At 37.7% G+C, this 15,095-nt stretch overlaps 1 protein-coding gene across 5 annotated transcripts in view; it reads right to left on the reverse strand.

Annotated features, from left to right (window-relative positions):
- Positions 1–3,714: 3,714 nt before the first annotated feature.
- The window catches only part of SEC24B (SEC24 homolog B, COPII component), a 65,359-nt gene continuing 53,978 nt past the window's right edge, over positions 3,715–15,095 (reverse strand). For all 5 annotated transcript variants that reach the window (XM_075998207.1, XM_075998209.1, XM_075998208.1 and 2 more), the window contains 10 exons: positions 13,870–13,993; positions 13,301–13,459; positions 12,016–12,189; positions 11,297–11,407; positions 9,077–9,252; positions 8,373–8,510; positions 7,479–7,583; positions 6,372–6,464; positions 4,857–4,960; positions 3,715–4,612 (listed from right to left, as the gene is read on the reverse strand). In XM_075998207.1, coding sequence (XP_075854322.1) covers positions 4,498–4,612; positions 4,857–4,960; positions 6,372–6,464; positions 7,479–7,583; positions 8,373–8,510; positions 9,077–9,252; positions 11,297–11,407; positions 12,016–12,189; positions 13,301–13,459; positions 13,870–13,993 — 1,299 coding nt within the window. In that variant the 3' untranslated portion in view covers positions 3,715–4,497. The remainder of the gene's footprint in view (positions 4,613–4,856; positions 4,961–6,371; positions 6,465–7,478; positions 7,584–8,372; positions 8,511–9,076; positions 9,253–11,296; positions 11,408–12,015; positions 12,190–13,300; positions 13,460–13,869; positions 13,994–15,095) is intronic.

Below are 15,095 nucleotides of genomic sequence, written 5' to 3' on the forward strand. Positions count from 1 at the left end.
CACAAGGAGGCAATGGGATTGGATCATCCACCTTCCATCAGGACTAATCTCATCATACCTATTACCCTGGTTTATGTCCGCCTCCACATACTCCAACTGACACCTGGCTGTCTTCTAAAGATTCTATCTCCTTGCCAAACTTTCAAAGGATGGCTGTTTTTGATCCTAAATCCCGGGTAGGTATCTGTGATACTAAGAGATTTTATATATGTGTGTATATATATATATGTATATTTACATCCACGGTTCCTGGCTCATAACTTCCACAGCCCTTGTTAGAATGTTGGGGTGCTTTAAGCCGCGAGAGCAGGCTCCTTTCACCTGTCCAAGGCAGGACTCTAATCTGGACGTGGGTCCTAAGACCCTCACTCGAGAGATGGCGCTGCTGCACAGCCTTAAGGAAGAAATGCTGCAGAGAGGCTAGGAAGAATATGAATTGATAGGTCTCACTGGGCTTAGCCACTAGTCTATGAGTACGAGAGCATGAGATCACACCCTTTATACCCGGTCACATGTCTACATGGTTGTCATCATGCCCATGTAATGAAGCCTCCATAAAACCCCAAAAAGACTGGGCTCAGAGCTTCTAGATGGCTGAACACGTGCAGGCTGAAGGTGGCCTGGGAGGGCATGGCAGCTTTGCACCCCTCCCCATACCTTGCCTTATACACCTACTCATCTGTATCCTCTGTAACATCCTTTACAATAAACCAGTACACGAGTGTTTCCCTGAGTTCTAGGAGCTGTTCTCGCAAATTAAATGAACCCAAAGAGGGGTTTGTGGGAAGCTCAACTTGAAGCCACTTGGTCGTAAGTCCTGGTGGCCTGAACTATTGATTGGTGTCTGAAAGTAGGGGGTTGAGGGAGTCTTGGACTGAGCCCTCAGTCTGCGGGATCTGACGCTATCTCCAGGCAGACAGTGTGGGATTCAGTTGGAGGACAGCCAGCTGGTGTCCACTGCTTGTTGGTGGGGAAGCCCCCACCACACTTGGTCACAGAAGTCTTCTGAGTCCACGGCTGTGCTGTGAGAGCAGAGGAAAAAACAGCCTGATTTTTTCCCATCAACAACAACTCCTTGGTTGTAGGCATCCAGATTATTCTTCTTTACCTGGCTCAGGTCCTCCAAGCTCGAGCCATTAGACCACGGCATGTCCCCTGCCGCTCCTCCTTCCTGCAGTCACTCACAGTCCCCACCTCTCTGCCTCTACACCTGGCATTTTTTGGAGCAATTTTAATAATCAAAGAGATGATCCATTTAAAATCCTGGGCTCCAAGTTCTGACCTCCTCACCTCTAGTTATCTTTACTAACACCTCGACCTGCTCCCTAGATCTTGTCATTATCAATATCCAAACTCGCCCAAATCTCTATTCTGAGTATCTCATATCCTGACCACTACTTACCTTTCCAGCTCATTCCTTCTGGTATCCATGCTCCAGTCATTCTTTGACCTCAGCAGGACCTCCAAGCTACTAAGCCCACTACCCATCCCTGACCTCCACCTATCTCTATCCATCGCCTACTTTGTGCTCCTTCAGCTTAAATGAAAGTCACTCCCTTGTAGACATTCTCAATTCCCTTGCTCCTCTGTTCCTTTCACCCAATCCTGGCTAAATCCAGCTTTCCACCAAGCACTGGGTATAGTTAGAGGAAGGAAGCACAGCTATGCTAACTGGTTTCACTTTAAGTTCATGACTCAAAGTTCATGACTCACATCCCACTTTAAGTTCATGACTCACATCCCAAGATGGGCTGTCGGTACTGACAATCCTACTACACACCACTTGTCAATTCAATATCTCACTTTCCTAGAGACTATTTCATGAAACCTCTACCATTCTTTTCCCTTTCTCAGCTAATAACTCCGCAAGTTCCCCCATCTGGACACTGCCTCTTCCAGATATCCAGGCATCCAGACAGCTTTAGATCTCAGCTCAACTCTCTCGTTTTCAGAAGAGCCTTCCCTGGTTCACAGTCATCAAAAACAGCATTATCAATCCCCTTATAGAGCATTATTTTTCTTTTCTTTCTTTTTTTTTTGAGACAGAGTCTTACTTTGTTGTCCAGGCTAGAGTGAGTGCCGTGGCGTCAGCCTAGCTCACAGCAACCTCAAACTCCTGGGCTCAAGCAATCCTCCTGCCTCAGCCTCCCGAGTAGCTGGGACTACAGGCATGTGCCACCATGCCCGGCTAAACTTTTCTATATATATTAGTTGGCCAATTAATTTCTTTCTATTTATAGTAGAGACGGGGTCTTGCTCTTACTCAGGCTGCTTTGGAACTCCTGACTTTGAGCAATCTGCCTGCCTCAGTCTCCTATAGCTCTCTACAATTACAGGCATGAGCCACCACGCCTGGCCCAGCATTATTTTTCTGTTTTTTGAGACAGAGTCTCACTTTGTTGCTCAGGCTAGAGTGAGTGCCGTGGTGTCAGCCTAGCTCACAGCAACCTCAATCTCCTGGGCTCAAGTGATCCTACTGCCTCAGCCTCCCGAGTAGCTGGGACTACAGGCATGAGCCACCATGCCCGGCTAATTTTTTGTATATATATATTTTAATTGGTCAATTAGTTTCTTTATATTTTTAGTAGAGGCAGGGTCTCGCTCAGGCTGGTTTTGAACTCCTGACCTTGAGCGATCTACCCGCCTCGGCCTTTCAGAGTGGTAGGATTACAGGCATGAGCCACCTCGCCCCGGCCTATTTTTCTTCATAGCTTTATTTACACTTGTAAAATTATATAGAAACTTGTTGTCTCTCTCACTCTAGAATGTAAGCTTTATGGAAGTGGGGGTTTTATTTTGTGCCAGGAACAGTATCTGGCAAGTATTAAGTGCTTATAAATACTTCTTGAATGAATGACAAAATACTCATAGACCAAAGATTTTTGTCTTTCTTAAAGAAGAAATATTGTACTTACTGTTGTAAAACTAGAGCATACCCTTGCCCTTAGAGCACTGTGGCTTCTCCTACTCTCTGGCTGGAGGCAGCATGGTGTAGGGACAAACAGTCCCGGGTGGGGCGTGGGGTGGGAGTAGGCAGGGGTAGAGAGAGCACTGGGCCTTTACTGCGGGCTCTGTCACTAATTAGTAAGCGGCGTCGTGTACAGGGAGTCACTTAACCTCTCAGTCCCATCAGGGAACTCAAGAGTGCTTTTATTTTTATCCAAAGAAAAGAGATGCATGAAAGCACAAAACCAGTAAGAACCACTCACCACACACACCAAGTCTTTTTCCTTGCAAAGTGGGTTGAAGGGGACTTTCATAGTACATAAATTCTACTCCACAATGTAATGGATCATTAATAGTTTTATAACAACTAAGCCATTACTGTTATTTCTTGATCAGAATAAAATCACTCTCAAAATTCAAGACGGTAATCTTTAATTCAATTAAATAGGACAGTCACATGTTATTAAAATTTTTTCTATAAGTATGCAGAAAATGTCTAATTTAAATGAAAAAGACAATTTAAGATTATACTTAGTAATTAAGTGTATTTTGAAAGTAGCACCATTTGTTTTTTAGATACAAACAGAATAAGTACTTGGGGTAAGGTACACAGCAAATGAAAACTTATTGATTTACATGTATGACTAAATGAAATGCAATATCACTGCATTTCCCCAAGTAGTAAATTCAATATAACCTATATGTTAAAAAAAAAAAAGCACCAACTCCCACACAAAAACAAACAAAAAACCCAAAAACACCAAGCCATATTGTCAAGCAAAATATTTTTAATTAGTAGGCTGATCATAAATAAATCCACATAAAAGATTTAACAGATTACAAAGAGTTTTGTGTTTCCTTTGTGGACTCAATTCATAATATGCATTAATCAACCTCATTCTCTAACTGTGACAAAAAGAGTTGTCATCCAACAATGCAGCACAGTTTAAGCAATTCATATTCTGTAGTTAAATTTTTACATTTTCTTTACAAATGTAACATTTATGTACATTATATATATATATACTTTTTCTATAGTTCATGTACTGAAACTCTATTGTTTTTACAGGGAAAGTGTTGAATTCATTTAATGAATAAGAATCATTCCTTGTTAAAAAGTAATTCATATAAACAAATAACACGGTACCACTGCCTTTGGCATCTCTTGCCAGAGTTTGAGTCCAGAGTGTTATATTAGTTATAAGAAAAAGAGTTTATCTAGTTTTACATTATGATGTATCATTCCACAGAGCTACATGGATTAGCCAGCTTGCAATGAACAGCGCACGGTACTGCCAAACTACTGGAAATGTGTAGAACCGATTCAAAATATACGTGGTGAAACAGCATCATCATTACCATTAATTTAGGCTGAAGAAAACCTGTCACATTCTATCTTCTCCTTTACCTTGTGCCAAAGCCTCAGCCAGGGTGCTGTGCGTTGTGTCTCGTAACAATACATGACTTCACTGAAATTTCCTATGCGCTTCTGACAGACTATGCTCTACCTAGGTTATGGATCTTTTTCTTCTTACTCAATTTTATTCCACTTCACTTACAAATCTGCTGCTGAACATGAAGCAGAAATTCATAGTACGAGAACGCAGCTTCTGTCCGGTCTTCAATCAAATGCTGAAAAAATTCCGTTTTGGCAGGACTCTCATCTCTGGAAAAGAGAAAAGGGCATTTATCTAAAAATGCATATTCTTAAAAAGAATAATTATGCATTTAAAATATTACTAATACATGGGGATGTTATAAAATGGAACTCAGGGGATATGACTCAAGTAACAACATTCTAACGCCAGAATATGTTTTGATATTATTTAAAGTTTGTTTTGAAGACAAGCAATTTCAGATAGATTGCACAGGAAAAGACAACTTCATAATTAACTTACAAAACTACTTACTTTACCACGTGAAGGACTGGGCTTAATGGCCTGCTGTCTCTAAGCCAAGTTATAAAGGATCTGGCTCTTTCTGATGAAAGCGTGTCTAGTTCTGGAAGATGTGTCTGGCAAAAGTAATTAGGAAATCATTTCCTTTCTTACAGACTTCAGCAGTATTAGAACTAATCACGATTCCCGCTATGACCAACCACCTGCCAGCAGTCTACTCCCCAGCCCCCAACAGCAGCAACAAAACAAATAAAATTTAAATGGTTGACAAATCTGTTTCTATTTTCCTGGATAAGTCAATAAAATATGTTTAGTAAGTATTTATTTTACCTGAATATTGTGCTTTTCTGGATTTAGTCAATAAAATACAATAATTAGTATGTCACTGGTGTTGTGTGGCACCTTTATATTTCTTTAATATTCAAATGAAGGGGGCTACCATTGAGTTCCAAATTCCCTTAATAATTATACATTATATCCTATTCTAAAAATAGATGTTCTGGGAGAATTTCATGTTTCCTTTAATCCTTAAAATTTAAAGGTAAGGAATTTCAAAGAATAGTGTGGATGCGTAAAATATATTTTAAAACTATATGCAAGACTATTTTAAAAAGATCTAAAAGTCTATTATTTATGTGTGTGTATGTATGTGTGTATATATGCACACATACATAAAAGTAAGATTTTTCTTTTTAAAAGCCAACTTAATAGTAGACTAAATACTTCAAAGCATATAGTATGTAATAAAATTTAAATTAAAAAGTCTGTTAATTATATTCATAATTCATGTCAGTATTTAAAAAGTATAAAAACATTTCCATTTTGATATAAATTTTTTAGATATTTTCTAAGTATATACAGCTATTATAATTATACATACAAACACATTTTTAAAAATACAAATAGGGTCATATTATACATATAACAGACTCTCTTCAGACTGTATTCCCTTTTTTTTTAACAGAGTCTCACTCTGTTACCTGGGCTAGAGTGCCATGGTGTCAGCCTACCTCATAGCAACTTCAAACTCCTGGGCCCAGGAGATCCTTCTGCCTCAGCCTCCCAAGTAGCTGGGACTACAGGCATGCACCACCATGCCCGGCTAATTTTTTCTATATATTTTTAGTTATCCAGATAGTTTCTTTCTATTTTTAGTAGAGACGGGGGTCTCCCTATTGCTCAGGCTGGTCTCGAAATCCTGACGTTGAGCGATCTTCCTGCCTCCGCCTCCCAGAGTGCTAAGATTACAGGTGTGAGCCACTGTGCCCAGCTTGTATTCCTTTTTTTTTTTTTTTTTTTTTTCCCTTTGAAAGAGAAAGGGTCTTGCTGTGTTGCCCAGACTGCAATGCAGTGGTTACTCATAGGCACAATCAGAGTGCACTACAGCTGTGAACTCCTGGGCTCAAGTGAACTTCCTGCTTCAGTCTCCCAGTCAACTATTTTTTAGTCATTAACAAGCAAACAAACACAAACAAGTCACAAACAAGCAAACAAAAAAAAAGTTAAAGTTGTATAAAATCCACTGACCATTTTCTGTGGTATTGATGCAAAATTAGGATACCCAAGCACATCCTCTATGAAGTTATTGTCACAGCCTTTCCCAATCCAAATATAAAAAACCTAAAAACAAAAGGCAACAAAATATCAAAACTCCCTAATAGTTAAAACCCATTATAGCTAATTTTCTCAAAATTATCATGCATAAAAGAGGTAAAGTATACTATCTCAAATACAGTAGGGACAAACATAAAAGTGACATGGAAACCTATAATGGGTACATTGTAAATCTCCATCTAAGAATCTAGAGTGGTTCCTATCTTCTTTGCTTAAATTTGAAGGTTTCCCATAAAATATTATTTTACCTTCTTCTTCACTTATTTCCCCCATAGTAATGCAATGTTTTACTCAGGATAATCAACTCACTGTGTTTATTATCCACTATTTCAATTATTGTCTCTATATTTTAACTCATGTGCTTCCCCCTCTTCTTTGGCTGTCCAAATTCTCTTCCAGCTCACAAGGTATCATGCTGAAGCTATCTTGACCATTTTGACCCCCTTCACCACTAGCCCTGTCCAGAAACTTCTGCTCTCCTAAATCATATAATGAAATTTCTGACAATGGATGTAAGCTGAGCTAGATGAACTCTTGCAGTCCTTTTAAATTTTATGATTCTGTATGGTAAAATCCTTGAAGACAGGAATTTATCTCTTTACTTCTCTTAATCAAGTATATGTAATCCACGATAGTAAACAATCCATGGTATTACAGTTTATTTCCTATAATATCTATCAATATAAAATTACATCCAACTACTAAAGTTTACAGTAAATTGACCTCTAGCACCAATTACCAATCTTTTGTAAGAGATGGAGCTTGCTATGTTGCCCAGGCTGGTTTCTAACCCAGGCTCAAGCGTGCCTGGAGAGGGGAGGTACGACGGCGTTAGGAGTTGGAAAGCAGAGCGAAAGCAGAAAGGCTTTCCGGAAGAGACCACCAGGGAGCATCTACCAACTTACTGCCCCTCAGTTCCTAATCCACCTTTCACCGCCTTCTCTAACAGAGCTGGACCCTGTAAGTGTTTCTTTTTTCCCAGCTGAAACAGTATTAATCTTGTCAGTAGAGGGTGCTTACAGAGCCACAGTCCATAAGGAAAGCACCTTCTCTGGTCAGCTTCTCTGCAGACAATTTTTGAAGAGGTGGCTGAGGTACAACCCTGTCGTTAACATGTACTGCACCCTGAAAAGACAAAGATAGAATGCGGATGAGCTTACATCACTACCACCATTGCTTGGGAGGTAATGGCTACTCTTTATGAAGTACTGGAAAATAACCCTTGAGAGCTTTGTAGGATGCAAAAAAGATTGATTATGTGTTGCCATCTTGGCTGTAAATTCAAGACCCTCAAATGTATTCAAATTAAAAAAGTAAAGACATGAATATGTAAAATGACCTATCACATTTCCTTCCCCTTTGGGGTCAGAATATATTAAAAGTATGACTGTTGACTCTGCTGTATAGCAAGATACTTTTTTACATTTCTTTAGTAACATAATACTATGCTTGGAATTAATACTAATTCCAAACAATACAGTTTTCACACATGGAAGAAAAAAGACACTGTGCTACATACTGGTACATTGAAGTTATTATTGGATACCAGATTTGGTTTACTATATAATCAAAATTTCAACTGATCATAACAGAAACAGTCAATATCTACAAAATATAAATGGAAATGTCCACTCTACAACTTAGCTTTGTAATAAATATTATAACCAAATCCATAAGCTAAATTACTTCTCATATGAAACTATTTTTTAAAACTCCATAACCACTGATAGTATCTGAGAGTCCTATCATCCAATGAGATCCAAAGCTTGTGTCCTTAATTCATTTATTGCTACCATGGGGGTGGTGGGGAAGAAAGGAAAAAAATAGTTGATATTATGTTGTCACCTTAACTGTAGAATCAAGACACTCACATATACTCAAATTTAAAAATTTCAAATGCATTAAAACGTATACCTCATCTGTCAATCTGTCTATCCTGTATAAGTTGGGATGAATCATTTTCATTAGATGGACAAGTGGCTGAGACTTTATCTGACACATGGCATATACACGATCATCCAGGCGTGTGCTTGTGCCCGTTCTAAATGCTTTCTACAAGGAAAAAGATACATGCGTTGAAGTAAAATACAAATATTAAAGCAAATATGTATTATCAATCCTGGAAAAAGCATGGAATCTAAATCAGACAGACCTGGATTCAATTCTCAGCTCTACAATGGAGCAAGTTACTTAGTTTCTCTGAACTATACTGTCATCATAAGACAGGGAAAATAATACTTCCCTAGGTTGTTGTAAGGATTAAATAAGATGATAGATACATAACACCCATTATGGTGCCCGAGACGTGGAAAGATGTTCAATAAATATTAGATCCTGTCCTTAGAATCTCTTTCGAAGGACAACTTAAGGATGAGCTATGACCACACCATTACTCAAATTGTTCATACATACTGAAGAGAACATATGGTTTCACTGGAGTCATCATGTATTTATATACCTTCATTTTCCATTGACCTTTCTCTTTGACTTTTCCAATGCTAAAGTATATAATCTTCTAGTTCAGTATTACAAAACAACCACTTAGATTTCATTTTTACATATATGTATTCGAAAAAATTTTAAAACCTTATTAAGTAAAGGAATGCATAGAAAGCTACCTGTTTGAGAAGGGCCAAGACATAGAGAGGAAACAGTTTGAGGGAGCTGGGTGCTACCAACGCAGAGTGCTGCAGATTCGAGACAGTCGAGCCATACGCAGACAATGAATCCACGACAGCGTTTACTAAGGCATCTCTGGCATCGGACAGACTTGATGAAACTGATCGATCCACAGCTATAAAGCAACCAAAATGAAAAGTATTTAACCATTAGATTCTAATGAGCACTATAAGATATAAAATTTGTAAGTATTATTTATTTTATTTTATTTTACTGTTTTGAGACAGAGTCTCATTCCGTGCCGTGGCGTCAGCCTAGCTTCACAGCAACCTCCAACTCCTGGACTCAAGCAATCCTCCTGCCTCAGCCTCCCGAGTAGCTGGGACTACAGGCATGTGCCACCATGCCTGGCTAATTTTTTCTATATATTTTTAGTTGGCCAATTAATTTCTTTCTATTTTTAGTAGAGACAGGGTCTTGCTCTTGCTCAGGCTGGTTTCGAACTCCTGACCTTGAGTGATCCTCCCACCTCGGCCTCCCAGAATGCTAGGATTACAGGTGTGAGCCACCATACCCAGTCTTGTAAGTATTATTTAAAAAACAAAATTTAAGTTTTCAGGATGGAAAAATGCACTTCCCCTGATGCCTCATGTCAAGTGTATTCTCAATATACATTTTTTCTGAACTAAATCTGAGTAAATCTGACAATCAGAACAAGCCTAGGTTCTTTTGGATGTTTCTGTTTTAACCCCTCAAGTCTAAAAACACTTAGCCACTGCTGGTATGAGAGAATGTATACTATCCATCTACTGAGAAAGCCCTGGGCAGGTTTCCATTATTCAAATGGAAGCCACATGCATCATTTTTTCTGCACAATCAATGTAAATTCTCCAGTCAGAGCTATTATCCCTTGTGATCCTCTAAAATCTTCTTTTCAAAGCATTCTAGGTCAACAAATTTTTGAAAAGGGCACAGTGAACACAGATTTCCATGCAGACACTGAAGACACATACAAGGTGAAGCTTATTTTCCTTCAAGAAAGGAAAAGTACAGATAACCTATACATACGCCTAAGCACTAAAAATTAGATTGAAAAACAGTTATGGTATAATTAATTCAAAATCTAGATATAAAATGACACTTAAAAAATGGGATCCTTTAGCAAATGCTATTATAGATTTGTTCCAAATGGGTATTACTGTTTTTCTCTAGGATTCATGGGAAATAGCAAGGCTTATTTCATGTCTAAATTAATCTATAAGGTAAATTTGTTAAAAATAAAACATTCAGTGCTCTATTAATTCCCTAAAGGATGTTTTTAAAAGCTTACACACAGTAAAATCTATATTTTGAGTAAGGTTCTACGGTAGCTGAGTGTCAAGTGCATAGTTTCGGTAAAACCCCGCTCTGCCCCAACCCTGGCAATCACTGATCTATTCTCCATCCGATAGTTTTCTCTTTTCCTGAATGTCATACAAGTAGAATCACAAGTATACAGCTTTTTTTTTTTTTTTTTTTTTTGAGACAGAGTCTCACTTTGTTGCCCGGGCTAGAGTGAGTGCCGTGGCGTCAGCCTAGCTCACAGCAACCTCAAACTCCTGGGCTCGAGTGATCCTTCTGCCTCAGCCTCCCGGGTAGCTGGGACTACAGGCATGCGCCACCATGCCTGGCTAATTTTTTTTATATATATATCAGTTGGCCAATTAATTTCTTTCTATTTATAGTAGAGACGGGGTCTCGCTCAGGCTGGTTTTGAACTCCTGACCTTGAGCAATCCGCCCGCCTCGGCCTCCCAAGAGCTAGGATTACAGGCGTGAGCCACAGCGCCCGGCCAAGTATACAGCTTTTTAAATCTAGCTTCCTTCACTTAGCACGTCTTTAAGAGTTAGGCATGTTTGTTCAAGCACTGATAATTCAGTCCTTTTTATTACTGAGCTGCATTACACTGCATGGATATACACCACAGCTTGTGCATACATTCATTAGTTGAAGAACATTTAGGTTTTTACCAGTATCTAGTGATTATGAATTTCCCAAAAGATTTTTAAAACTAAGAATTAGCAAAAAATATAAGAACAGTCTAATTGACACTGCAGTAAATAAAAATGCAAAGTATATACTTTTTGAATAAGAGATTTCTAAGGTAAAAGAAAAACAACCTAGCTTCAGTTTTTAAGAGAGAAAAATATGTTTTGCCTGTTCCTTCATTTTTGACTCACCCATGTTTGCCAGCAGGCAGATGGCGGCCTGCACATCCACTCCTGCGTACACATCTGCTAGCGAGCTCACCACCGGTGAACACAGCGTGTGCACTCGAATCCTCCGCTCGCCTGGACAAAATGACCAATAAACATCATTGCAAAATACATCGGACCAAAAAGGAAACAAAGCAAACATGTCAAAATTTTATTCAAGCTATTGTTTGGGCTAGATTAAATCACCAAGAAGATGTTGAAATGCAAAAACAAAGTTTCCCAGTTAACATGTTTTAAAGAAAATTAAACACTCTCAAACCTAAACATAGACTTATGAACATATACTATATTTCATATATAGTTGAACATTAAGCTCTAGTTTTTATTTGAACAAAACTCACTCTAAACTATATCCAACAGAATAAAATATCAGAAAACTTAAAACTGTCAAATAACAAATGAAGGCCTTAATTGTTAGGCAGCTGTTAATTTTATGGGGCAAGAAATAATGCAAAGGATGGCAGAGCGGGATTTAGCATGAATTGTTTGCCAGAAACATGTAATCCTAGGAATATAATCTTCCGCAAATCAAAAAAAGAAAAGAAAGTAACAGGACACATATTTGATTAACGAATGCAAATTCCATTACTTCCCATTGTGTATTCATTCTTCCCCCTCCACTAAAGAGCGAGTGAAGGGGGAGGATCAGCGCCCGGGCTGCGCTTCCTTTCTGTTCCCTTTACCTTTGCTTGACGTATACAGCAGGGCTGTCTGGAAGCACACCAAGGAAGTGTCTGTCAAACTTTCTTCAATCGACAGCTGCACTGCAAATCCAGCATCAGGATTGATGTTGGCAAGGGATAATAAATCAGTGGAACGAACAAAGAAGTTTCCATGAAAAGTGTGCATTGAAAGACCTAAAAAAGAGAAAACTTCATATAAAAGATGAAGTCAACAGCAGGATCTTTACCTCAAGCTAAAGTTACCATTTAAAGTTAGAGGTCTCTGATTTTGAATCAAAAAGATAACTGGGAAATAAGGCTGAAGTGTAGGCAGATTTTCTAAAATACTAATCCAAACTACCAATGCAGCTTATATATTAATAAAAGGAAGACTACATATGAAGGCAAAGATCCTTAACCCTTTGCACTCAGATGTCGAGTGTGACTCGACATGGTTAGCAAAAATTATAGAGATTAAAATTACTCTTTGAATGTATCAATAATTTGAAATATAAAAAAATCCAAACAAATAAGTTTGTATGAAAAGAAACTCCAGTTTTTTTATTCTACTGCTGCGCTTTGTAAAATCTGGGGTATTTAAAAAATTAAATCCCAAGTAGAATAAAGGAATCGAGAAAAAAGCAAGCAAGTACAAAGGGTTAATTTGACAATTTTCATTTAAGATCTTCCCTATTCTCCTAATTCTCTTTCTCAAATGATTTCCAATATAAGCTTTCTTAGGTTCTTCCTGAGTAAAGCAAAACATTATTTTTGTCCATTTATTCAAGCCATTTAAAAAAAATTGGGCAACGATTATTCACCTATATATATATATATAGAGAGAGAGAGAGAGAGAGAGAGAGCGCAAGAGAGAGAGAGAGTGTGTGTAGTTTTTTAGAGACAGGGTCTTGCACTGTTGCCCAGGCTAGAGTACAGTTTCATGATTATAGCTCACTGAAGCCTTGAACTCCCAGGCTCAAGTGATCCTCCTGCCTCAGCCTCCTGAATAACTGGAACTATAGGTGCAAGCCACCACACCTGGCTAATTTTTCTTATTCTTTTGTGGTGTTGCTATGTTGCCCAGGCTGGTCTTGAACTCCTGGGCTCAAGCAAAGTGTTGGGATTGCAGACATGATGGGCCACCATGCCTGGCCCCAGTAACTATATATATTTGTAACAGGGTAGCAGCTAACTGGAAGAAAGTCTTCTAGATGAACAGTTATCATCATAGGTAGGCAATAGATGAAGTGCTTATTGATTTTGACATAAGTATTTAATATAAAGCATAAATTTTATAATTTCATACCTTTAGTACACCTTATTCTCATAACAGCTTCAAATCCAATTTTTCTTGTGAGGTACCGTTTTAGGTCTTTTTGTAACTTTTCTGCTTGTGAAGGATTGTGAGTATAGTGGAAAGATGGATAATAATAGATGCAGCCAGCAGAATACTTGGACATGCAAGCTTTAGAGAGAAATACAAAAAGTATTAGCTACTGAAGTAATGACATTCTGCTTGTCCAACAGTAGTATAGCCTCCATATTATGAATAAATCTAAGTCATGAGAAAATTTAAGCTGTCAAAATAAGAATAGCATATAAATCTGAGAAAATAGAAATATTTATAAAATGTAACATACAATAAAGTTTATTATTGAGCAGAATGGTAAGGGAATCATTTTACATAAACAAAATACTAATGGCATTTTATATTTGCATAGTGCTTTAAAGTCTACTGATAATTTTCATAGATATTCTGTATCTAATTCACATGATGTTCTCCCCAAAGTACTGACAATGCTCACTGAAGAGTTTAGATTTAGTTACGTGTTAAAATGTTTATGCAGACACATAAACATAGTGATATCTCCTTACCTAGAGAAGCAAGATCAGAATACTGTGAACTTAGAAGGAATAAATCCACTGCAGTTTGCTGTCCTGAGCAATCTAAAGCCAGTTTCTTATAAAAATCAGTTGCAGGGCCAAGATGTTGTACCACCTAAGTCAACATATCATAAATAAACAGCTAGAAATCTTTAATTATGAACATATTTTTATGTCACTCTTATAATAAGAAAGAGGATAACCTGTATCCCCCTACCAAACTAAGAAGTTTTTAAAATATCTAGGCAGTTGGCATAGATTTCCTACAATAATAGCTTATCTTTACAAAAAGCACTTACGTATCAACAATGCTTGAGATGTTTGATATAAATTAAATAATTTAATTTTCACAACACATATTTCACATGGTTTTTATTATTTATATTTTACAGATGAGGAAACTGAGGCAAAAACTGATTAAGTAACTTGACCAAGATTACATAGTTATTGAGAAGTAGATGCCAAAAGATAAACCTAAGAAGTCTGGCTCCAGAGTGAGTGCTGTTAACGGTTATTAAAACTGTTACATAACAACATGCTAGAATACACGATTAAGGAAGGTTTTCCTTTTGGTATGAGGAAACTTGAGTTGAGATGGCGGCCTGGAGAGTCTCCAAGTTTTTTTTTCCTCCCAGAAGAGAAAAAAAACTTGCCAAGAGTCTCCAAGTTCTTTTTAATTTTTTTAAAAATTTTTTCTTTACTTTCTTTATTTTTCTTCTTACTTTTTATTTTTAGTATATTTTATAATCTTGCTCATTATTTCTTTTTAAGGCAGGCTTAAGTCTCCAAGTTCTTAATCACCATGTTATACTGCCTAACAAAATGTTAATCCTTTTTTTTCTTTTTTAAGATAAGGTCTCACTCTGTCACCCAGGCTGGAGTACAGTGGTGTGATCATAGCTCACTGCAGCCTCAAACTCCTGGGCTCAAGAGATCCTCCCACCTTGGCTTCCAAGTAGCTGGGACTACAGGTATGAGCCACCGAGCTTGGCTTAATCCTGTTAATTATATTGTATGATCATTATGTTACAGTTTACTCTAATATAAGGAATAAAGGATATGAAGGAATATGTAAACCAGAAGAGATACTTAAACTTTTGAATACGAAGAAGATAGAGAATATTTTTGGAAGTTAAACGAGAAAACTGTATCAGAGAATTCATTTCTGTGTTCTAAACATCACAGTAATTCATCATGGACTATAATAGATCAATAAA

The sequence above is a fragment of the Microcebus murinus genome, chromosome 27, assembly GCF_040939455.1.
Source record: "Microcebus murinus isolate Inina chromosome 27, M.murinus_Inina_mat1.0, whole genome shotgun sequence".
NCBI lineage: Eukaryota > Metazoa > Chordata > Mammalia > Primates > Cheirogaleidae > Microcebus > Microcebus murinus.